The sequence below is a fragment of the Vipera ursinii genome (genome assembly GCF_947247035.1).
Source record: "Vipera ursinii genome assembly, chromosome: 1".
Lineage (NCBI taxonomy): Eukaryota > Metazoa > Chordata > Lepidosauria > Squamata > Viperidae > Vipera > Vipera ursinii.
This window is the reverse complement of record NC_139512.1, coordinates 168,904,305-168,931,115: the sequence shown is the minus strand read 5'-3', so window position 1 is coordinate 168,931,115 and position 26,811 is coordinate 168,904,305. Positions and strand designations below refer to the sequence as shown.

The window sequence follows — 26,811 nt, the reverse complement described above, 5'->3', positions numbered from 1 at the left end:
ATATAATAAAAATGAAATCTAATTAAGTTTATGACTTAGGCCACCCACTTTTATTTTCTGGAATACAAGTGCCTGCTCAAATGTTTAGTGTATTCCTTGACTCTGTAAAACTTCAAGATTGCAGAAAAGAAGTTATTTTCTGCACTCATTTTGTTTCATAGGAAGCGTAGTGAATACTTCAAAAGGCAGTCCAAAAGATATTAACAATATCTGTGCAGCATGCTAAGATACAAATTTTAATTTAGTTCACTAGAACTGACAGCAGGTTCATGAAACTGATTTCTGTTTTGGAGTCTACTAATCATAGTTCCTAACTTGGATGAAACAGAAAAGATGCCTAAGCATAGTTTACTGGTTTTCCTCACTGTTGACACAAAAAAGAAAGTCAATGGGCACGTTCATATTGTACAATGCCGATTTCCTAAACAGATTCTTAAGGTTTTTTTCTTGGCACTAAGTAGAACATAGCCATTAAGGTTTTAATTCTAATCCAACTCAATTTGCAATGTTCTCCAGGGTAAAAATGTCTCACATTTTTTATGTAAAAAAGCCATTTTTAGCCAAGATAGATTGCTTAAGAGGCCAGATCTAGTCCACAGACTACCAGATGGACATACCTGTTTTAAAAGTACTAATTTTAGAAACTTGGGTTACAAAGTTGCAAGCAGATGAGACCATGTGTACCACTGAAAGCTAATGCCTTATGAAAAATAATACTATCATCAGGAGTTGTTTGGATCCATAGAAGCACTGTAAAGTACTTGTAAATTCCAAAGATGAATTCAGTGTCCTCAATTAACAAGTAACATTTTTTTAAAAAATGTTGTTTCTTAGCATACCTGGTGTTACCAATCTCAATCACAGCACAGGGTGCTATCAACTGGGACAATAATAAATCTTTGGGTCTGCTCTGCAGGATTTGAAAATTAATTTTCCTACTGGATTTTCCCACTGTCAGTGCTAAGAACAGATACTGCCACGATTGGCAGACTCAGATTTCTCCTTGCTCATCTGAACCCTCCTTTTGAAAGGGGAGGTATTCTGGAGAAGCAGATGACAGAAAAGATTTGGACAGATGAGAGAGCTAGTGAAAGAGACCATTAGAGATCCAAAGTCCAAAGGACTGCAGCCTATTGAGCTATTGTATGAATAATTCCAGCAGTTAAGCAAAGGCCAGTCACATCCTATTAAAAATTAAAACTCCCCTTTTCAATAGCAGAGGAAACATTGACATTTGTGAGACCCATAAAATACGAATTGCATTATTTGTTCTGTAAAACATAATTTGTTTGTTCTCATCTCATCCAGTCTCTCATAGCTTCCATATTTTTGAGCAAGGACCGCCAATATATTATTGCTGATAAGTGACAAGGTATAACTAGATATTATCAACATGGAGATGCTTCATCCCAAATCAACGGATTAACATTTGTAGATCAATACAGATGTTAAAATAATATGGATAGCCAGCCTTTGAGATACCTTACATGGGAACAACAACCATGACTATTCCTCTACGGTAACTATGGACTGAAACTGTCTACTCATAAACACCATACTGTATAGAGCACACTCACTTCTTGTAAGCAGTCCAGAAAGATTTCGTGGCTGATGATATTTAATACTACTGGGGAAAGCTATCAGGTCTGAACCTAATTGGGAGGAATTCAAATACGCTGCTTCATCTAGGGCTCTCTATGTCCTGCTGCATTCTACAAAGCTTCTCCCAAAAAGGGCAGATTGGAGATGGGGCAAAGTTATCTAACATGGCTAGATTGAGAAATAACCTCAGTGTCGGGGGAGGATTATTACTCCCCTATCAGAGGAGGATGGACCGTGGCTCATTCGCATGGTGAACATAAAAAAAAGAAAGAAATCCGAGGCATATTCTACTGTAAAACTTTTAATAAGAAAACAAAAGACCTAAAACTGACTACATTCTCTCATCAGGCAGAATAGAAAGTAAAGAGTAAAAGAGTAACTGTGAGAAACTTTTTCTAGACATGCGCACAAAACAGTTTGAAACCATAACATGGCTGGACATGTGAGATTCACTATGGTTACATGATAAGATAATAACACAGGTGCAGAGAGCAGGGGAAAATGTACAGATAGAAATGAGCTGCTGGCAAAACTAAAAAAAAAACAAAAAACGGCAGTGACACTCAGGAGCAGATACATTATTGCTTCCCTCAAGGTAGATGATACCATTTCCTCTCATAAAGAGGCAGTTTTCACATATAGTATCCAAGAGGAAATCCCTCCTTAGTTACCAGAAGGACCCAAGCAGAACACGGACACCACCCCCCCAACACACACAAAATAGTAGAGCTAATATTACAGAAAACCCTACTTACTTCCTTGGATTGCACAAATTGAAAACATTTTCAGGTAACCTTGCAACATTATTCCCCAAAACACTCACTATACTCTATTCAAGTAACATCCACTTTTGAGCTAAATACAAGTGATTTATTCACATGGAATCTCACAAATACGTTATAGCAGTGTGCAGGAGAACCATTCCACTTACTCTTCCTGAAAACATTCTGGGTAACCATGAACAGAATGGTGCTGAATGTGAATTTGTAGATGCAATACACACAGTAGAATAATGACTTTGCAGCTCTTATTACAGTATGTATGCATGTATGTAAATTGTATACGCATCTCCCATGTAAAGTTACTTTGGGCAGCATCATATAACATACAGATGTTAATATGTATGACCATATACAGTCTTTGTCTTCTAATATTCTAATACTCTAAGCAATTCTGTCACTTCACTTCTAGGACCTTCTTGGCAAAGAATTGGGAAATACATTGGCTTTGCATGCTGCCCCTTTCCAGATCCCCAATCTAGCTTTTTATCTGAGGGCAGGAAAGTGATAAGAGTACATCATTCATCACTCTCAAAGCTTCTGCCTCTATGAATCCATCATCTCTCACTCTTTGCACCCATCTACCAGTTAGCCAAAAAAAAAAAAGTCAGGTATTAAAATCCCTTGTGTCCTGCAGAATATATCTCCAAGGTGATTTGTACATGATACAAATGGAATTCAAATTCAAATGGCAGTTCTTGATCAGTGCCAATTCTTGATCAGAGCCAACAAGGAAATATCAGAGTAACAAGAGTATTTCCTCTTGCCTTTTTCTAGGCGAAAAAGAAAATTGACTGACCTCCCAGTATAATGCTCAGCAACTACAGGAATATTTGTGTAAGCAAACACAGGATCAGGCAATACAAAAATGAAAAAAAGCCCACAAATTTCTTTCTGATGGTATTTGACATTGATGAAATGACGTTTGCTCTTTCCCACAGCATTTTCAAATAACTGATATACCCCACAAGGTCTGAAGACACACGTTTTCACATTTTACATTGGACCTACTACTATATGTACAAGCAGCTAATATAATTTTCTGCTGTAAATGCTATGCTGCCGTTTGAAAAATGTGATGGGTGAGAAACAAGATGACTGAAGGAACTGGTAACAGGATACAAAAATGTCACCTTTAGGTCAACACTTCACATTCAACTTGTTGGGGGCTGGTGTTGTTACATTAAATATTTAACAGCTGAGAGACAGTAAGATGAGTTGGTCTCAGTCATTTCCTAGTAGACAGGTGTCCATCTTCTCCACATACGCTTACTAATCAATAAGATTTTCCTATGGTAGTAAACAAGCTTTCTCTTTCCTTTTCCACATAGATATGTGCTCTCATTTTTTTTCACGCAAAACATTCCCATTAACAATGCTATTTTAGTAGGGTCCTGCAGAAAGCAACTAAAATCTTGATATTTCCATCTGTGTTAAAATATCTACATGACATCAGAAATCCAGTTGTTATAGCTAGCCACAAGCTGCCATCTCAATTTATTATATCATTTCAAAAGGAAAAAAGTCTGACAACTCAGTTGTACAAATACCTTTTCATAGGCTCTCATTTCGGAATGGACTGAGAATTCCAACTTAATCCTAATTTGCTTCACACTTACAAAATGTAAGCAGCAATTCTTGTGTGGACCCAACCTTGCTAGCATTTCTAGTAATTTTACTAATTTGAAATATTTTAAGTGGCAAAGCATTTAAACTGTTTTCCCCAAACACAAATGGGAATTCAGATTTCCACTTGTGTTTGGGGGAAACAGTTTAAGCCATCTCCTTTACATGGCAAAAAGCAGCTAAAATTTCCAGGTAGTGAAAGTATGGAAGGATTTTTTTTTACATACATTAACAGGCAAGAAATAAACATCTGATACTCCCAATCCTGTTCCAATAACAGAAATGCTTAAAAAATCCATAACAAAAATGGTAAGAAATGACTTCCCTGTGATCATTATATTATTCAGTTTGCTTTCAAGGAACATGATGATGAAAGAGGAAAAATACCTCTTTCTAACATAACCATACTGGCAGGAGTATCAACATTATCAGTATTCAAAGAATGTCTTGGCAGGATAAACCTTCACAAAAAGATGACACACAGCTTAATCTAGGATGTCAAAATAACAGTAGTTCAAGAGATGTCTGTTCAGCAAACCATTATTTAATGCTAATGCAAAACAAAACACACCTTAGAAAAAAATATAATTATCCCAAGTTTTCATGTTCAATAATACGAAAATATAAAGATTACTAAGAAAGCAAGCCAAGTGGTATTCTTTTACAGTTTTTCAGTCTATGGGGAAAAGGGGAGAGGGTATAAAACCACACACAGTGTCCTTTAAAAAGTTGTCAGAAATGAAATGAACAGGAATAGGAGTGAGGATATGGAATAATATCAATCTAGTGACTGTTTTGTATATCCTTGAGTTCTTAACCGTTCTTAATGCACTAAAGATAAGGAAAAAGTCTTACCAATTGTGATTACACCACAGTTATGCATTATTTCAATACAGTTTAGAGAAGGAGGCTGGCCACAGAAGATCATAAGTGATTTCTGTTATCAACCAATGACAACAACCTATTTCTCCAGCTTCCAATTACAGGGAATAGTAACGTTTATGTATATACTGGTTTTATTCTCAGTACAATGTTCCTAATATGTTTGTAGAAAGTACATACTTACTGTAAAGTCCACGTGTATCTCCAGAAACAATGACAGTGCTATAAATGCATCAGCCAAATTTCTATGTTGTTGTTGTTAGTTGCGAAGTCGTGTCCGACCCATCGCGACCCTATGGACAATGTTCCTCCAGGCCTTCCTGTCCTCTACCATCTTCTGGAGTCCATTTAGGCTCACGCCTACTGCTTCAGTGACTCCATCCAGCCACCTCATTCTCTGTCGTCCCATTCTTCTCTTGCCCTCAATCTTTCCCAGCATTAGGCTCTTCTCCAGTGAGTCCTTCCTTCTCATTAGGTGGCCAAAGTATTTGAGTTTTAGCTTCAGGATCTGGCCTTCTAAAGAGCAGTCAGGGTTGATCTCCTCTAGGACTGACCAGTTTGATCGCCTTGCAGTCCAAAGAACTCGCAGGAGTCTTCTCCAGCACCATAGTTCAAAGGCTTCAATTCTTTGGCGCTCAGCCTTTCTTATGGTCCAGCTTTCACTGCCATACATTGCAACTGGGAAGACCATAGCCTTGACTATACGCACTTTTGTTGACAGGGTGATGTCTCTGCTTTTTAGTGTGCTGTCTAGATTTGACATGGCTTTCCTCCCAAGGAGCAAGCGTCTTTTAATTTCTTGGCTACAGTCCCCATCTGCAGTGATCTTGGAGCCCAGGAAAATAAAATCTGTCACTACCTCCATTAATTTCTATAGGATATTACATACCTGACGAGATTCCAAAAGAGGCTAAATATACGTTAATATGTCATAAATTAATTTACCATATGATTAACCCTGTGATGAAAGCATAGATGAAAGTTCAGAGCCATTTTTAGAACAGTAGAACGAGATACAACGCAATCATGAAGTGTGGCATGCTCTATTCACTATTTATTTAGAAGATTTATACGACTATCCAACTCCCTAATGATGACTAATTATATTGAACAGTCAGCGATATCTTTTTATTGGTAATTTTATTTAAAAAAATACAAGGGCAAAAAAGCAATACAAACTAAAACTAAAAAAATTCTTTTACTTTTATTTTCTTTCCAAATTTTTATTTCAAATCCATCTGGACCCTTACTCTACTTGTAACTTTCCAAAATCAAAAGTTCTAATGGTTCTTTGGCTGTTTATTCTGAAGTCTTTTAAAAAAATCTTTAAACTTATACTTAAAACTTCTTTCACTAAAAAATGAAGGAAACTCACCTGGGATTTTCAGGTCTGTTGATCCAAATGTTCCTAATAGCTGAAAAGCAGTTTGTCCAGAGAGGAATTAGAAAGAGTCAGTCTACTTGCTGGTTCTTTATTCCACTACGGTTGGCTCTACTTTTAGTTAGTCAGCTATATCCAATTCAACATTATACTCCAATCCATTCCATTCTATTCCATTCCCTAGCTCACAGGTCTGCAACCCGCGGCTCCGGAGCCACATGCGGCTCTTTCAGCCGTCTCCTGCGGCTCCCAGTCCTCTGACATGTGCAGTCAAAAAAAAAAAAGTGGGACTAAAAAAGTTCAACCAATCAATTCAAATATGCAGGGTAGGTGCATATCTCGCCTTGGCTCCACTCTTCAGTGAAACCCTGTTCTGCGCATGCGCGCATGTACGCGCATGTGCACACATTTTTTGCGGCTCTCAGGTTTTCCTTTTGTGAGGGAACCGGTTCCGAGTGGCTCTTTCACTGTTTCAGGTTGCTGATCCCTGCCCTAGCTCAACTATTTTTCCATTTTGTTGTTGTCAGTTGGCAAGCCATGTGTATTGCATATGTATAATTATATAATATATAATGTCCAATGAGTTGCCCCAGCACAATTCCGTAATTTTCCCCAAGTACTTTTGTACCTCCACAATAGTGAGTTACTACCCATCCTTATATTACACCAATGCCTCAGTTTTGTTCATGATCATTCTGTGGCTACAAACATGCCTGTGTATCAGAAATTGAGAGACATGTTCATAACATAGTAAAACTTTGGATGGCTTTTCTGTCACAGGATGAAAGAGTTTACAATAACATTCAAAGGATAAACTTAATTCAAAGTTTCAAACATTCCAAGGCTTTATGTAGGAGATGACCAGGCTGAGTCCAAGGGAGGGGTCAAATGTGTCATCAGTCATGAGTCCCTTCATGCCCACAAGAGATCTAAGTCCAGCCCACCTTGAATTCCTTGTCTACTGCCAAACTGCTTTGACCGTTAGTTCAGATTCTTATAGAGCGCTTAAGCTTGCAATAAATCTTTATATTCATTTAAACTGCCTGAATCTCCTGATTTCCCTAGAGCTTGACACTTAAAATAGAATTTCAGATTCAGAACCATAACTGTAATATCTTGTCTAATATTTTTTCCTTTCATTTCCAACCAGCTATATCACTTCTTTCTAAATAAAGAAAATTCCCATGAGTCCTATATTGCAACTACAGACTTTTTTCATTATACCAATATAAACTCCTAAGCTACCAATTTCAAAAACATTTCAGGATTATCCATGATCTCCAACCTTCATACTACTCTATCTATTCATTTAGATGGCTAATTTCAGCCTATTATAATATTCTCTATCTTATCTAAAAAGACCTATATATTATCTTCTATGCTATAAATCTATAGATGCACTCATGTAAAAGTTTCACTTAATAAAGCAAAAAATGAAAAGCTAAGACGATATCCTTCAAACTTTGGGACAAAAAAGCATATACAAAGAATATATAAACCTGAGTACTAGAATAAAATAAAAATAAAAATAAAATGTACAGAACAGTCTAAATGTGCCTTTACATGACCAAAACTTGTATCTTTTATTCGGATCAGTTTATTGTATGCGTACAAAATGATGGTGCTGAAGATCACAGAATGCAAAGGCTCTCCCTCCATAATAATTAAATGAATTTGTTAATTAAAAGTCTATTCTGGCTATTTATTTTGTTTTGTTCTAATTAGTGCTATAGCTAATGAGCGACCTCTTGTGTTAAAAGTTTTAAAACTATGCTTTCAATAGCCATGTTAACAAGAAAAAAATAGTAAACAGGCTGAAATCAACGACAACCATCTAAATAAAGATTATTTTATCTTTTGCTCAGATCACCTGTGAAAATATCTCCAATTTCATGACACTACAATTCTCTATGGTAAATGTTTGCTGCTATTCCAAAACTATCTTCTTCTTATTATTCTAGGGGTTGCTCCCACAGCATTGGCAAGAAACAACATGTAGCTATTTTATTTCTTCCTTAACTGAAGCCATTTTTTAAAGGATGTATTGGTGAAAATAAAGGAAATGGCTACAAATATAAGATTATGTTGTCAAGATCTATTTCAAGAAATTCAGGGGGGGGGGAAAGAAAACAAGATGATCAAGCATTGCCTGGTAGCATATGTTACACATTTCCTAAATTTGTGGCCAAAACCCCATATATGTAATCTATGTTTTAGGTTTGATTTTCAAGAACTATGTGTTTCTCCCCAGTTTAACCTAAAGGCTATGAATGCATCTTATATTTTGACTCTAACTGGGGTCAAAAGTGAAAGTTATACCCCCAACAATGGGCAGAAAAATTTGTTGTTGTTTTTTTCTAACTGTGTTCAGAGGTATAACATTTTCTGCAGTATCATCTCAATGCCGTGGAACCATGTGAAACCAACTTGGGCCACGAACGAATTAGTTGGAGGTAAAATAAGCAATCTGACGGGGGAGGGGGAGGTAACTTTCCATTGCAGCAAATATTTCTAAACAATTGTTAATTGGATTCATTTAGCCCTCAGACAGCTTTGGGGGTCTCAGTAAATGTACATGATCTTTCCAGGATCATATTTCCTTCTTATTAAAGAATATTACCTGATATTTTTTTAAAAAAACTAAACATACGCAAACATGTTTGTGGAGATTCCCAGTCGTCCAGGTACGGTTGTCCCAAAGGTGCTTTTTTTCCTGCAGCCAGGAAGGCTCCACAGACATTTGGACTTCTCAGGTTATCCTGAGGACACAGGTAAACCTCCAAAATGGTTTCAGCGACTCTCTAAAGCACGGGTGTCAAACTCGCCGCGTCATGTGACGTGTCGCGACGTAGCATGCCTTTTTTCGGCACTGCCGGAGCTGGGGTGGGCGCGGCCTCCGTATGATGCAACCGTCTTGCCGGTCAGCAGTTTTGACACCCCCGCTCTAAAGGACTGCAAATGACCACCTGTCTGCAAGCAACACAAATCCTTCCATTCTCCATTATCTAGTCAGAGCTGAAGGAGCTTCTTGGAGGAGAAGTGAAACGACTTCAAAAGAAACACAAGGAAGTCCAGTTGCCCCTTGAAAAAAAGCACCTTTGAGACAGCCTTGGTGGAGCAGTGGGCTGATGCCTCCTTAAGTAACACCAGCTGCCCGCAATTAGTGCAGGTTCGAGTCCCACCAGGCTCAAGGTTGACTCAGCCTTCCATCCTTCCGAGGTAGGTAAAATGAGGACCCAGATTGTTGGGGGCAATAAGCTGACTTTGTAATAATGCCGCTTGGGGGGGAGGGGTGTGTGAAAGCCCTAATAAGCAGGCATATACATAGAATGAAGGCTATTGCTAAGCACATTGATTTGTGCCTTAAATTGCAAGCCGCCCTGAGTCTTCGGAGAAGGGCGGGATATAAATGGGATTTTTTTTTTAAAAAAAACTATACCTGGATGACTGAGAACCTCCATAGACATTTAGCTATGCACTTTGGGATGAACACCCTTCAAATGGTGGGAGGCTATGAACGGATTTCCAGAAAATATTGCAGGCCACAGGAACTATTTGTGCTTTAGTTTGTGATTCAGACAGCACAGACTCATCCCCAAGCAGCTTGTGCCTGTTTTCAACAGTGAAGGGACACAGGGCAGAAAACATCCTGCAGCCAGGAAGGCTTCACACACATTTACACTTCTCAGGTTACCCTGAGGACACAGGTAAACCTTCAAAATGGTTTCAACGACTTTCTAAAAAGGACTGCAAAATGACCAGCTGTCTGCAAGCAATATAAATCCTTCCACTCCCCACCATCTAGTCAGAGCTGAAGAAGCTTCTTGGAGGAGAAGCGAAACGACTTAAAAAGAAACACACGAATGTCCAGTTGCCTCCTGAAAAAAAAAGCACCTTTGGGATACACAAACGTATGTAAAATATAAGCATTTTTGCAAAAGTAGAAACGTGCAATATTTTAATAAATTTCATCTGTCCATTAGATGTCACTCTTGTCTTTGAGATAACCATGCACAGATAATGGCAGGATCCTTAATTGAAAAGCAAAAGCAGATTTTGATTATGAGAAGCAGCAATTTTATAAATTACCTTGTTATGCGTAAACATTATCCTCAGTTCTGGTTTTATAATGCCATATGCCATCAACAGCTTCTGAGTTTTTTTTATTTCTTCCTTACATTTCTTATCAGTAGAATAAAACTGTTTTCTTACAGGCAGATTCTTGAACAGCTTTTGAACTGTTACAGTTGTCCCTACCAAGAAGAGCAAGTGAGGAAAAAAAGCAAAGAAAATTAACTTACAGAAATGCACTTTCGATTCTATTAATACATCCCTTTATTCTTTTAAATTGCCTGGAGTCACTGAGAGTGAGTTGGACAGTGATATAAATTTTCTTAAATAAATAGAAAATATGCTGCAGGACTTTTTTTTGCATTGGTGGCCATAATGAATATATCTACGTGTGTATGTTTGTGTGTGTGTGTGTAAACCAAATAAAACTATATTACCATAAGATTGTATCACTGACAAATTTACAGGTAATTCTCAACTTATGACCATTCATTTAATGATGGCTAGAAGTTACAAAAGAACTGAAAAAAGTGGCTTATTACTTGTCCACAAAGTCATGACCACTGAACCACTCCTGTGGTCCCATGACCACAATTTGGTTGCTTGCCAACTGGCTTGGATTTACAAGGGTTGCTGTGCCCCTGCGGTTATGTAATCACAATTTACAATCTTCCCAGCCAACTTCCAACAAGCAAAGTCCAATGGGGAAAGATTTGCTTAATGCCCACAGTGACATGCTTAACGACCAGAGCAAAAAGGTTGGAAAAATGGGTGCTGTTGCCTGATGTTTCACTTAATGACTACACCACTTAACAATGAACTTTGCAGCCCTGAACTGGGGTTTTAAATCAAGGACTACCTGTATGGGATCTATGTACACCTCAACAAACATCCCACATTTAAACAGAAATGTACAGCTTGGTCCTCTACCTTATCCTGGTACAATCTGGCTGCCCTATATGACCTAGCAGCTAGGATGAGGGAGCAAGGGTCTAGGACAGGGGTAGGCAACCTTGGCTCTTTTATGACTCATGGACTTCAACTTCCAGAATTCCTGAGCATGGCTGGCTCAGGAATTCTGGGAGTTGAAGTCCACGAGTCATAAAAGAGCCAAGGTTGTCTACCCCTGGTCTAGGAGGATGTCTTTTTCCTGGGCAGTCCTTTTACTGTAGACCAGTTAGTCTCCAAAGTCAAATTAGGTTTCATCTAACTATTCTAGTCCCACCTAAGGCATGAAAGCCAGCTAGGTGATTTTGGGCCAATCACTCTCCCTCAGGGTTACCCACCTCAAAGGGTAGCTGTTGTGGGGAGAACAGGAGGAATACAGACTACGGAATAATAGAGTTGTAAAGGGACGCGGTGGCTCAGTGGGTTAGGACGCTGAGCTTGTCGATCAGAAGATCGGCAGTTTGGCAGGTCGAATCCCGCGTAGCAGAGCGCCTGTTACTCATCCCAGCTTCTGCCAACCTAGCAGTTCGGAAGCACGTAAAAAATGGAAGTAGAAAAATAGGGACCACTACGGTGGGAAGGTAACAGCGTTCCGTGCACCTTTGGCATCCAGTCATGCCGGCCACATGACCACAGAGACGTCCTCGGACAAGCGCTGGCTCTTCGGCTTTGAAACGGAGATGAGCACCGGCCCCTAGAGTTGGAAACGACTAGCACGCATGTGCGGGGGAAACTTTACCTTTACCTAAAGGACTTTGGGGGTCTTCTAGTCCAACCCCCTGCTCAAGCACTTATTCCAGATAACTGGCTGTCTAGTCTCTTCTTAAAGGTCTCCAGTGATGGAGCAGGACACAAATTCTGAAGGCAAGCCATTCCACTGGGTTATTGTTCTCACTGTTAGGAAGTTTCTCTTTAGTTCTAGGTTGCTTATATCCTTGATTAGCTTGAGTCGCTTGAAAGTAATAAAACCAGGATAAAAATCTAATAAACAAATAAAGCTGCTTAGTTTTCAAGCATGAAAACTATACTCACACAAAAACTCCAGAACTATTTTAATTTTCAACTGACGGCAGACAAAAAAGCAATAGTGGAAGTGCTTATTATCTTACGCATGTGCATCCAAGGAGCTTTTAAGTATCCCAATGGTTAAAACTATTATGGTAGCAACTACCAGTTGCTTTATATGACCTCAAAAAGAACAGCCAAATATCTGTTCACTCAGAAAAGCAAGAAAAAAAAGTCTAGAATTCAATCCCTAGAACGCTGTTATATACACAGTCACTGACAGCGTTTCAAGCATTTTGGCTCATAAGAAACACACCATACAGATGGTCTTAGCAACCACAATTGGGACTGGCTACCTGGTTGTTAAATGAAGTGGTCCTAACTGAAACTGAAACTGTGTTTATAATCTTACTTCAGCTTTCTTTTGTTTTACAGACCTAGGAAAGTCATAAATATTAAGATTGGTCCCAAAGTTACTATTTCATCAGTGTCGTAACTGTGAATGGCTGGTAAATGAGGCAGTTGCTAAATAAGGATTACCTGTACATACAACAAAATGATGCTGTTTTGGTCAAAACAGGACTGTTTAGTCAGAAGTGCTTGGGTTGGGGAAATACAGCAGGAAGAAACCCATGTTGATAGGTACCTTTAACAACAGCATCTACAGACCTTGGTTTCATCAATTAGTTCTGATGATAATTTGTCCTTTTAGGACTTTAAATTGAAAAATATCTAAGTAGTTGTTGTTAAGGTATACCAAAAAGAGCCGTTGATGGTGTAGTGGTTAGAATGCAGTATTGCACAGGCTTACTCTGCCCACTGCCAGGAGTTTGATCCTGACTGGCTCAAGCCTTCCATCGTTCCGAGGTTGGTAAACTGCTAAGAAACTGCTGCAAAGCACTATGAAGCAATATTAAGTCAAAGTGCTATTGCTATTGCTAAAAGCTGTATTATTTCAACAAAGTTAAAAAAAACACAGCAAGTTGCAACAATGCAAATAAGCAGATACTCTCAAATTTTTGCAAGACTGACCCTTTTCATCACTTTGATGCCATAAATTCAGAGGTTTTCTCTAAATGATTTAACTAAAGTTAAATTTAAGCCCCGCAAGAAATGCAGTGATTCTGGAATGTAAAACCTCTGGATAGAGGAATACAATCTACCATCTTCCATTTTGAGCTGTGTGGCATTTCTTGGTAATAAAAAGTTAGAAAATTTGGTCCTAATAGTTTTATTCAGAGAACTGAAAACGTAACAAGGAATAGTCAGATATCGTTCTTAAGAGTGGATAGTGAAAGCACGAATACCGAACAATTTAGACTAGATCAACCTTGAGATCTCTTCCAAATCTACAATTTTGGTTCCTATCTAAAACAATCATTTCTGTTGCACAGTTAATCAGGTTTATCCGAGACTATATATGACTGAAACAATGAGAAGTTGCTTTCCTATTTAACACAACCTCGAGGGCAGATCCTTTGCTGTAGTTTTCCTTGTGCTGAATTTTTCATTGCAGAATCCTTCGTGTCTAGAATCAATTTTATATTTTATAAAGAGCTATATATGTTGAGTGTACATGAGTACACCTCATCAGTAAAATCTCAGTTTGATGTGTGTTTTGATTTTTCATGTCTGACTCATCCAGTCTTGTTATTTTGAAAATCACAACTTTAATTATCAGTTCAAATTTTAAAATGTTATCCAATTGTTGTTCTGTTATCTGAAGCAGAAAAAAAATCACAGGAACTCATAGCCGTGAACTAATGATCCAAAGATAGAGGGTAATATAAAGTGACTAAAAGCCATACCTGTTCCAAGATGAGATGGCTTCTGAGAAATTATATGACCGCTTCTATCAAAGTTGTACTGGGTGCTAAAATCATCAGCAGCTGTCCTTGTTGTAATGGAAACCTAACAATAAAGAATCTAATGTCAAGTAATTAGGAAAAGATATGTGGACATTCTATTACCTATGTAATTCTCACAAACCATGATGATGATGAATTGTTATTTATTAAACTTGTATCTCCCCAAATCTCAACAACTCTGTGTGGTTTTACAATATCATGATAATCAATAATGATAGTTCCTAGAAGAGTAAAAATCATTAAGAGAAGGCAATCTTGACAGATATATCTTCTGGATATGTAAAAGGCAACGACGGGAGTGGTGGTGAAAATTCCCACGCAGACAATGGGCAAACAGCAGTACGCGGGGGCTTCCCATTTTGAACTCTCTCCACTGCCATTGCCTCTATAGCTGGACTCTGGCCTCAAACTGAATGGGCTGCCCCTCCCCCGGCACTTCCAGCAGCTGGGTGCAAGCGGCCTTTGCCTGCCACCCCTCCTGCAGATCTTGCTCTCTCCCGTAACCTGTTACCAATCACAGCCCCCTCAGTCACTCTTCCCAGCACCATCATTGCCTGCCACCTGATTGGCTGGCGGCTTCTTGTCCTCTGGAGAGAAACACCTGGGAGAAAACCAAGAGCCTTGGTGGCGCAGTGGGCTAATGCCTCCTTAAGTAACACCAGCTGCCTGCAATTAGTGCAGGTTCGCATCCCACCAGGCTCAAGGTTGACTCAGCCTTCCATCCTTCCCAGGTAGGTAAAATGAGGACCCAGATTGTTGGGGGCAATAAGCTGACTTTGTAAAATGCCGCTTGGGGGGGGGGGCGAAAGCCCTAATAAACAGGCATATACATAGAATGAAGGCTATTGCTAAGCATGTTGATTTGTGCTTTAGATTGTAAGCCACCCTGAGTCTTAGGAGAAGGGCGGGATATAAATGGGATTAAAAAAAAACTGTGTCTGGGTGAATGGGTCAGGCTGAAAGATGAGGGTCAGAGAGGCAGGGAGAATTGCTGGGGGAGGGCCAGAGAAGGAGAAAACCTGGCAGTGAATGGGCTGAGGCAAGTAGTTGGAGGTGAAATGGGCGTGGCGAATGGTGGGAGCCTAAAGGTCCCATTCCGCTTTGAAACCGCCTCACTTGATTTTAAGGAGAAAAGAAGTACTTTGATGTTTCAAAGTATTGCCACAAGTCAAGTACTCCTCAAATCACACACAAGATCTAATTGTTTTATGAGTTTTCTAGGAGCAGAAGCAATAGGCTTCTCAATACCAACTTATGGAGTGTCAACAATGATTATTGATCCTACAAGAAATACAGTTTTCTGCCTCTGAATAAGGATCTTTTAATATTCCTCTTCTGTTTGAAACTGTACCGTACTTCAGTTTATATACAAATGTGTTGCTAGATGGTTATGCAGATTCTAAATGTAAAAAGCATTTTTATGTTGGCTTGTCATACTTAGATGTACAATTCCATTCTTGTGCTCGTATTTCAGGGTGCCTTTGAAAATGAAGGGAATTGCAACGTTCAAAACTACTCCGAAAACTTGACATACAAAAAAGCATTCACAGTCTGTCCAAATACACCCAAGGCCAACAAGCCAAAAAAAAAGGTGTCTTTATCTATCTCGGTTGGCTGCTTGGCACATGTGCACTTTGCCTATGATCATGCGCCCTGTTGATGATGCAGTTGCTATTATTGTCTTAACCTCTTTATATGTTAATTTTCATGGCTTGTTTGCTGTTGACTTTTGTCTCTTTTGTCCCACTGACCCTTCAAATACTTTTTTTTTACTTAAGCAAAAATGGTCCCTTTCTGTTCTTTGCTGAAGTTTTTAAGATGGAAATGCAGGTAGGACTTAATTGGCCTGAACATAGCTGCTTTTTTCTTATTTCACTAAGGTTCAGCAAGACTCATGCAGCAGCTGTATGCAAACTGCTTTTGTTCTGGCAAACATTCATCAAAGTTGCCTCCCCCGGAAAAACATGTTGAGTTGTAGAAAAATGGATAACGAAAGAAAAAAAGGAAGGAAGGAAGGAAGAAAAGAAAGAAAACCCAGTATATTGTGTATATTGGGATTTTGTTCCTCCTTGAATTTCAGGCAGCCTACTCTGAAAATAACTGAACAAAATTTGGGAGATGAGCAGTGTGTTTTTCAGAAAAAAAAAACCACCAGGTTTATTTCGTATTTTCTCAATTAGCATCTGATCATTGCAGTCAGAATACAGCAATGCCTTCTTCTCAGGTTTTCTACTTAACCAATGGGCAAAACCTGTATCCTCTTCATGAATTTACATCCCTCCCCGCCCCGCCCCCCCCCCGCAAAAAAAAAAAAAAACTTAGGAGCACGGCATTGGTAACTGGAGTTAAAAACAGCCAAGATGGAAAATGTAACTGTGTGCCCAAAGTTCCTCCTTTTCATACATGTGTCGACTTTGCAGGCAGGAGGGTGACCGTTATCTTGTCATTTTTGAACACCCCCTGCAGATAGCTCTCTGCAGACACCCTAGTTAGAAAGAAGTGGGACTGTACACCCAAACCCCAGCAGATATACTCTCCCCCCATAGGCTATCTGGATTCTGGATACATTAAAATCAAAAGGGTTAATGTTTCACTTATGCAGAATTGCAGGTAGAGACACAAAAACCTGTAACCGTATATAGCCTTTTACCTGTGATATGCTACAAATGGAGCCCAGAGCTTCGCCACGAAAACCGTATGTGCTCAAGCTTTCAAGGTCCTCCGAAGAGCTTATTTTTGACGTGTAGTGCTTCATTGCCATCACAGGAACATCAACTGCCTTAATCCCATCACCATTATCTCGTACTTCAATCTTTTCAAAACCATAGTTCTCCTACATAAAGAAGGCATTTATTAATCTCAAGTGGACACAGAACATTTTATGGAGTTGTTTGATTCCAAGAACACCTTTACAGAAAGTGTAATTACCAATTAATCAGGGACAATTAAGTTTTCCCAATCTGGAACTATATCATCAATATTTATTGTCAAGTTATTAAATACTGGAAGCCAACAGTTGGTGTCAATTTTCCAACACAGGCAACTTTGGAATATACACATTTATCACTTTGATTGGATGGACAGATTTTAGGATCCAAACGTAATAGAACTCTAGTATCTCTGGGAACAATTATATCAGTTAGAAAAATATGGAACGTAATAGCTTAAGAATAGCCCCATGGTGAGACAGGTGCAAACAAATTTAATAATTAAAAATAAATGAATAAATATCTAATAAAAACAGATTTGATAATTTTTCCCATGCTCAATTGACTTTATGGAGAAAATGTGCTAGACAGATTCATGGAAATTGATTCAGTGGAAGGAGTGCCATTCCAGCTTTAATTCAGAAAGTAAATGGCTTGAACCAGCGCCATCTTAGATAGAAGAGCCCTTCATGTACGTACAGTATGCGGGATCATGCTCTATGTCAAAGGTCCCAAACCCAGGCCTGAGCCCAACAGAAAACAGATACGTCAGGATCAAAGGAAACCTGGTTTATTCAGGCACACTTTGGCGTACCAGGTGCAAAGCAATCGCAAAAACAAAGTCAGTGCTGGGAGCTACTGCCTCCCAGCACGCTAAATAGATGGATCCTGCCTGGACCCACCCCCCAACCACTTAGCCAGCATCTGGAGTGATGATTGTGAGTACCCAGCTCACAGCAGCAGTTCCCCCGACTCCAGCAAGCAGCTTGGCTCAGACACAGTTCCATAGCAGCAAGGCAGGAAAGCAAGTGAGGTTCAAATCCCCTGCCGTTTTCCGTGCTGATCAGCTGTGCAGCGGACCACTGAAAAGCTGATCTGGCAAACCCAGAAGTCCCGGCCGCAAGTGATTTACTGGCACGCCGGTCAGGCAGCAGCTGGCTCCCAGCTGCCTGACCATGATCACCTCTCAGCTGAGCCCTGGCCATAAGAGACAGGTAAATCGGGGGATGGGTGTTGCTGCAGCCAGTCGTTGCCTCCGGCTGCCGCCGTTGTACAGAAACTAGACAACTGGATCAACAGAACTCTCAGTGACTGAAATCACAAAAGGAGAACAGTGGTGGATGAAAAGCAGTGGACCTGTCCTTCCATGCTTCTATGGATGCCTCAAAACATAGAAACCAAACTTACTTCTCTGCCCAATTGTATCATTACCAGGTTCTCCAACCTACAATTTTGCTAAAGAATTGATTAAAAAAGCTTGGACTTCTCACAGAGGGAGGCAAATACTTCATCAACTCCCCACTACAGTGCCTCCAAAGAATCAAAGACCTGACAATAGATGAAGATGAAATCATGGTCTCGTTCAATGTCACAATACTCTTTCCATCCACAGACCTGGGATTAGCAAAAGAATCCACAGCAGCACTACTTACACAGCACACCTGACCTAAATACATACACCAAGACTGAAATACCCAAACCATGAACTTTATCAACTCTGTCTGACTACATACTTTCAGTTTGATGGACAAATATGCCAACAAATCAAAAGAACACCAATGGGTCGATTGCTTTCATGATTCACAGTAGAGATTGTAAGTGACTCCTACAATCTATATAGCATCATCATCATCAGCAGCAGCAGCTCCTTTCGTGTGAAGAGCATAGGGAGCAAGCTTCTTCCAATGAAGAAAAAAAAATCCACCTGTGGTAGGCACTAGGTGGATTCAGTAGCTCAACATCTGCCGTTGCGAGAGCCAAGCCCAGATAAAGGAGAAAGAGGGTTAGGCATAGGTCTAGCAACCCTGCCATGTAGAAAATTGACTGCTACTAAAATACCAAGTAGAAACCTAATCTGTATAGCACTTCCCCACATATAACCCAAAGTATGGATCTGATATGTAAATGACACCTTTGTCACAATAAAAAATACTCAACCATAGATGACACATGAAACTATCAATATCTCAGAAACCATCAACAGACTATTACAATCATATGACATCACTGTAGCACAGAGCTCCCCAACCTTTCTGGCTCGGCAGCCCAGAGGGAAAGGGAGGAGCAGGGAAGTGTGTGTATGTGTAAGTGGGTTGCATGCACTTACGGCGGTGCTGACTCCCATGCACATGTGCAAATGGGCCACTAGCACCCGTGTGATGCTGGCAGCGGTGCTAGCAGTCCCGTCCATGCACAAACGTGGCCGTTAGCACCCATGTGCTGGCGCTAGCATGAGTGGGGGCACTTGCCAACATGTGCGTGCACTCGCCAACAATTCCCGCAGTCCAGTGGCCAAGATGTACCGGGCAGTGGCCCATAGGTTAGGGACCTGTGCTGTAGCACACAAACCAACTAAAGCCCTCCACAACATCTCTGGTAAACCAAATGAACTCAGAACAAAAACCAGACATCATCTACAAAATACAGTGCAGGGACTATAATAGTCACTATGTAGGACAAACAGGCAGAAGACCAGTAGAGCACATTCATGAACACCAGCTAGCAGTCAGAAGACATGGTGAAAACTCCTTAATTTCACAACACGTGGACAGACTTATCCATAGTTTTAACTGGGAAACTGTGACCAAACCAAGTCCAAAAATGCTAGAGATTTCCTGAAAACCTGGCACTCAAGACAAATCAGCAATCAAAATGCACATAAACATCTCCATACCATTCAAAAGAGACAAAAGATTAAAACACTCCTCATCAGTAATCAATCCTCAGATAAACAGAGATTATCACCAAGATCAGGGGTCTTCAAATGTGGCCCTTTTATGATTTGTGGACTTCAACTCTCAGCCAGCATGCCTGGCTGAGGAATTCTGGGAGTTGAAGTCCACAAGTCATAAAAGGGCCAAAATTTGAAGACCACTGACCAAGATTAACATTAGACCCACAATCAAGAAGTGAACAATCCCCAAAGAACTACCAACTCAAACAAGCTAAAAGTAAACAACAGCCTGATCCTACGCCAAGACCTACCTACCTACCTATACATACATACATACATATATATATCAAACCACACTCCCTTCTAAGACTGTTGATGTTACCTAGTTTGGTGATGAAATGTCTGCAAGAAAACAACCAAGCTCAGAGAGCACCAAGAACCCCACAGTATGATTATTCTTTAAAATGAAAAATGAATTCAGCAGAAAGCCCCACATAATCATGTTTTAAAATCAAGAATACATTTGCCAACACTAGCATTTTCCAAACTGTTAAGATTATAAAAAGTAGGCTTCCGGTTTGCCAAGTCAGCCGACATAGATGTCTGGAGGACACCTCTCATCTTCCACGTCCAGTTTCACATCGCTGGGGGGTCCTAAAAGGGCCGAAGAGTCACCTTGGAGGGGCGACCAGATAGAAGGGGCTTTTGCAGAAACGCGGGGGAGCCGCAACCCCCCCGTTAGTGCCTGCATTCCCTTCATACTGGCGGATGAAAGATTGGCCATAGTAATATGGCCAGTTACTAGGCTGCAGACAGCCGAAGTCAAACTTACCATCAGGCAACACTAAAGCAGCATGGAAGAGATGGGGGTAAGATTCCTCTCTTATACCTTAATCTTCTTTTCACCTAAAGAAGCTGCTAACTACCTTCTCCCCTGTGGAGAGGGAGGGGGGAATTCAACCCTCCCTTCAAATAAGCGGCAAGCAAGCCCAGGGGTGTTTTTTAAAAAAAAAAGTTGAAAAAAGAAGTGGACTAAAAGAAAAGAATTTTCAAAGTACTTGGGGACACCCAGTGACTAAACCTGAAATTGCAATCTAACTTTCTCTAAAAAAATCAAGAAAATATTTAAGAAAAACAAGATAAGATTAACCTTGAACACCAGATGTGAAACTTCACTATGGAAGAGTTTCAAAAACAAATCGATGCTATGTGGGAAATACCTTACCAAATTTATCAGTTCCTTTCTTCAGCTGGCGATGAAATAAGAGCTTTTGGAAAAGAACTAGAAAGCATCTCGAAGAAACAAACTCAAACTGTGACTACAACTAATATTTTATTGGGACAGAACTTAACAGAAGAAATTGAACAATCAAATACATTGGCAGAAGAATTAAATATTCAACAAATACAGACTTTTGAAGATTATAATGGAAAAAAAATCTATTCAGACCAGGACAATTATATCAAGAGGCGAAAATAATGAGAAGATTTGGTGCTGTTAACAGACTGTTCAATCCTTCAAAAGTGGAGACTGGAGGGCCACTTCAATACGATATAACAACACAAGAATGCTTTGATGATCCTGAGACAAAGAAGCGAAAAATGACACGGCAAAGGAAGAAAGCAAGAATAAGATTGAAGAAATATGGACATTCTTAAGAGGCCTGAAATAGATAATACCAAAATAGACAGTATTGTACTTGGATTACGAGAGATTGTTTTGATGAGTAGATAAAAATACTAATTAAAAAAATAAAATAAAACACAGATGTATGAATACTAACATTGAAATATTGAGTTCCTTAAATGATATGGATTAAGATGCATATATGTTAAAAATGATAGAATGTAACTAATATACTTGGATGTAGTGACATGACAGGATGTATTAAATGTTGAAACGGAAGAAATTTTTGTTAATTTTTAATATGTGGAAACTATAAATGAGAAACAAGAATATTATATTGTCCTCCTCTTTCTCCTCCTCGCAATTGGTATTCTAATGACTACTATTCTAATATTGTACTACTAATATTGATATGGAAATGAGATAAATAAGAAGTGTATTACATTACTAGGTATTGGAGAAAATTGTGTAAAGGGAAAGGAGGTTATTTAGCAATATGAAAATGAGAAATTTTAAATGTTTAATTTTAATATCAATGTAAAATTAAAGCTAGAAAAATATATAAGGTGTTTGATGTTTTAAAGATGGAATATTAAAATATAAAATATACTAAAGTATTGATAAATATAATAAAACTATTAAATGACTGATGGATAGCAATGAGAAGTATGTTAATTTAGATAAGAGATAGTATGTATTAAAGGAAAAAAGAGAGAGGAAGCATTGGTTACAACAATTTGGAGATTTGTAATAATATGTATTTGTCTGAAATGGAACTATTGTAACCCAGACACCACGTTGCTTTTTAAAGACACTATTGTAATATTGGGGGGGGAAAGATTATAAAAAGTAATTTTTGTAAAAGCACAATCATTTTTCAGAGGCAAGTTTAAAGGAATCCTTCATTCTTTCATATAGAATGAGTATGTAACTCATTTTAGATGACTAGACACGGGCAAAACTGAATAAACGAGTAATCAAAAAATTAAAACAAAATAAATTCAGCAAGCAAGGAGAACGTTTGAGTCTTTCATCAGTTTGAAATATGTTCTTCTCACCCACACTTTCACCCCAATTTTAGTCTTGAAAAACTTACCAACTTAACATCAATACTGGTTGCATTAGCGTCCAAAGAATTCTCTACCAGTTCTTTAACCACATTGACAGCTGATACAATGACCTGTGAACTAGAAAGAAGTCGAACAGTTTCCGCTGGTAGCTGTTTCATGTTTTGGCTTTCAGGAATGGGATTTCTAAAAAGAAAAAAATCACAATTCAAGAGAGCATATTATTTTTTAGCTGTTCTTTTCTGTACAGAGATGAATAGTTGATGATAAAAGAATAGTGTTATGTCAAATTACTGAGCAATAATTTGGTGCAGCATTTAAATATACTTTCATCTGGAATCTGTATGAGCCGTCTGAGGTAACCTGGGATAGTGTCTTGCCATGTTATCTCAGACTCATTTCAGTTTTTTTCATTCTGAGAAAGTGGATAGGATGACTGATGGGATGACTTCTACTACACCTAGTTTACACCTGGTGTCCTACCTGGCTGCTTCTGCAAGCATGTGTCTGTGTGAGAGGGGCTGAACTTAGAAGTGGTCAGCATCTCTTTGTTCCTGACTTGCAAGTGGTAGAGGTGTGCCTCTTCCTGAAGAGGCCTCCTTGGACTTAGCTAATTTAGAAACTCTCTCCTGGTTTCCAGCATTCCCACTGTAGAAAGGGTGTTAAGTGGCAAGATTGCAACTGCAGCATTCCTTAGCATAGATTATGTAGGTCCTTTCAGTCAGGGTTCAAGCCTGAGTATAAATGGAAATATACTGTTGACTATGGTGTATGACCTTCATCAAGACTTGGATGGGGGAGTCCACTCCTCCTGGACCTTTTATAACATACTGGTTTTCAGTATCTTTGACCATGATGTCCTGCTGGACCACCTTTATGAATGGGGGGGGGGGGGAAGACACTGTTTTGTCCTGAGTCCAGCAAATTTGTCAATCCTCTTCTGTTATTCAACATTTACAAGAATCAATTGGAGGAGTGACCTAATGATTTAGGGTGAGGCACGATGTAATATCCAATTACATAACTGTGTCCAAGCCAAAGCTGGGGATTGAGAAACCCTGGCCAGGTTTCTGTAAGATTAAAGAAGTCAATGAGAAGAAACAAGTTGAGACTGAATCTCTGCAAGATGTACGTATTGTTTATTTGGAAACCAGCTAATGTTTTGCCTCTCCTATGATATGTATAGAGGGAATTACTTACCCTGAAGGAGATGGGAATCCTTCTAACCCACAACTATAGGTAGAGATTATAGTTAATTGGGGAATCTGTCCAGCTTTGACTGGTTTGCTTATTGCACTTCTTCCTGGGGCCATGCCAGGAGTTACCCATGTTCTCACAAACTTCCAAATTAACATCAATATGTTCTACCTGAAGCTGCCTCTGAAGAATGATTGAAAGCTTCAGTTGGTGTAGAATGCAGATACCAGATAGGTGTGTCACTGGTGCCATCTAACATTGTTTGTATGAGTTGCCTAGACTTCCACATAGAAATTTAAGTGCTGGTTTTAACTTGGGAAGAACTTTTATGGCATCTAGATACTGCAAAACTGCTTCACTTTAGGGTAGCACCTTCATCTCTTCAGTTTGCAAGAGCATGATAATTTTTTGTATGCTCCATAACTGTGGACCAGTTTATCCCTGGAGATCCAGATCTACCCTATTTAGCAGTATTTTAATCAGAACACAACTTTACTACCCAATTTTAATTATTATTTAAAAGGATGATTGCTTATATGTGTGGTAATTATATTTGTTTTATATTTCAGATTTTTGCATAAAAATAGATGCAAGCTTAGATCACATCAATAAAAGCATAATTTTGAAATTACAGCAAGTAACTGTTCATTTGCTTTCATTACACTCAACTGCAGCTATGTTTAGTTTAAGAAGGATTTCCAGAAACTGGAATGGATCCGCAGCCAAGCCAACAAGGATGCTCAGGAATTAGACATTAAGTTGAAGAGGCACTGAAGAAGCTATTAAATTTAGCCTTGAAAAAAAAATGGGGGATATGACAGTACTCTTCAAATATCTGAAATATATCTTCTTAGAAGATCAGGACTTATTCTCTTACAGTTTTAGAGTTTTTCATTGGCTTCCTGTTATTAAAATCCAATATTAGATATTAACTTATCTCTGGATAACATCTAATGAAAATGTATCTGTATGTTTAGCAGCACAATTGCACAACAATCTTTCAAAATTTTCTTTCAGAAATCTGACAACTGCATACTCTCCTCATTACAGAATGAAAGCTATGCTCTTACATTATATGGGTTATCTTCAAAGGCATTATTTCAGCAGAGAAGGCTTAGAAGAAAGTTTCAAAGGCAGGTAATCAGATTCAAGGCTAAATTGCAAAAAAACTCAGTATTTTTAAGAGTATAGTAAATTGCACTGTTTTAGTAAGCTATAGTCCAGCATTATAAGAACAACCTACCGTACTTAGGCTCATGTTCACATGGAGCATGGCCTTCTTTGGACTAACCTGCCTAGCTGGTGATGGTAGAAGTTGCCCCATTTGCAAATCTTTCACAGAAAGTGAAGTTCCCCCTCCAGGTGATATCCAGACACTGCTAGTGTACAGCAGCATAGAGCTTGCAACAAGCAGTGCATGCAGGCACTTGTGGGGTCCTGACCTACAAACAAATGCCCCTCCAAGCTCTGGAAAGAATGGAGTAGGTTAAAGAAAACTGCTTGTGCCATATGGCATTGAGGAGATGCCTTCCTCCCTTGGCAGCCAAGCAACTGTTTAGACTAGAGTAATTTTTGTGAAGACATTGAGGGGAACATCAAGATGGGGCTGACCAGCAATACTTGCCACAATCAAAGAGGAGGAACTAATGCAAATATTGTATACAGGGAACATATGGAAAGAAAAAGCAGGAGGAAAAACTCAGGAGGAAAAGGATGATTTATAGAAACCTAACCTCTCCACTCCCTGCAATTCCTTTAAAACTCATTATCTCAAGTTTTGTTTTCATGCCAGATTAACACGTTCTTTGAATCCAAGTAGTGACTTGAAGGCTTTAATCCAGATCTAGTATTTTCTGTGTGCAACACACAGCAGAATGTCTTCAGGGAATGTTTTCAAGTGGCTTTTCTGAGAAGTAGATCCAAAGAGGAATCTTATCTGTGATCAAAGCTTTTGCTTGAGCAGTTGCCATAGGCCTAATATATAATTTAGCTTGTTGTGCAAACACACCCTAACGTAATCCAAAGTATTGGTATTCAGCCTGTCCCATATATTGTCTAGCTAGAACTATCTTTAAAAACAGCTTGGAAACTGGTAAATTGTTAAACATAAGGCAGATATATTGTAGCTGCTGCACTGCTATGATTTCTCTGGTTCAATTTAAAATGCTGTCCCACCCCAAGTTTCCTGCCCTCTTAGACCAGCATTATAAACCTTATTTGGGTAGTTATTTGTGCAAGAAACTAGATTGAGAGACATATGAAACACATTTTTTTTTTCTGCAAGGGTACTTTCTTTTGAAACTTCGCTCCAGCTAATATTTTAAGCGTCCAATTATCACAGACTTTCAAGCAAGCCCCAAAATTTAAACAATTTATAGTTGATGGTGTTGTTGGTAGTGGCTGGTTTCATTTGTCTGTTTGTACCATAATTCTATTTTGATAAATACAAGGTTATCATATTCTCTGAAGTATTCTTTGCTTTTTTATCATCTTAACTGGCCAGTACTGGAAAAGCAATTTAAAAATAAATAGCTGGAAACACTAAAACTCTTGCTCAAGTAGAATTCAGTTCCTAATGAATGCACAGGCATAGACATGCACAGGAATGTAGTTTTCTTGGCAATAATAAGGGAATGCTTTGCTATTGTATCTTTCAGGGGTGCCTTTTCAATTTCTCAATCTAATCTTAAAGACCTGGCATTTCCTGGTGGTTTCCTGTCGAAATAGTAACATCCACCTCTACTTACGGCTTTCAGGCTTGAAGTCACTATGATAATACTAAAAATACAAAATATTTTTTAAACAAGCACAATGAAGTAAACATTATCGACAAATAAAGAGTAACGTAGGTAAGATTATACGGAAATAAATCCCACAGCTCAGTAAAAGTCCTGAGTTTTTACCAGGCTGTTGGTTTAGAAACGGTGTTAATGCTCCTTACAAACCACGAGCCTTCCAAACTTCGATTAGGCTGATTTTGGATTCAGTCGTCCCAAACCCCAAAACACGCAACTTTGGACAACTTTGCCCGGCGTCTATTTCACCTCATTTGCAGCATGCATTCATCACGGTCCGTAACTCGCCCCTATTTCATGGAAGCATGCAGTCATTCGCACACACACAAAAATTGAAATTAAATTAAATTAAATTAAAACAG

At 39.0% G+C, this 26,811-nt stretch overlaps 1 protein-coding gene across 8 annotated transcripts in view; it reads right to left on the bottom strand.

Moving 5' to 3' along the window:
- The window catches only part of PMS1 (PMS1 homolog 1, mismatch repair system component), a 114,995-nt gene that overhangs the window by 87,698 nt on the left and 486 nt on the right, over positions 1–26,811 (bottom strand). For all 8 annotated transcript variants that reach the window (XM_083350502.1, XM_083350500.1, XM_083350501.1 and 5 more), the window contains exons 2-5: positions 22,487–22,643; positions 16,813–16,995; positions 14,103–14,205; positions 10,360–10,523 (exon numbers count right to left, since the gene is read on the bottom strand). In XM_083350502.1, coding sequence (XP_083206628.1) covers positions 10,360–10,523; positions 14,103–14,205; positions 16,813–16,995; positions 22,487–22,618 — 582 coding nt within the window. In that variant the 5' untranslated portion in view covers positions 22,619–22,643. The remainder of the gene's footprint in view (positions 1–10,359; positions 10,524–14,102; positions 14,206–16,812; positions 16,996–22,486; positions 22,644–26,811) is intronic.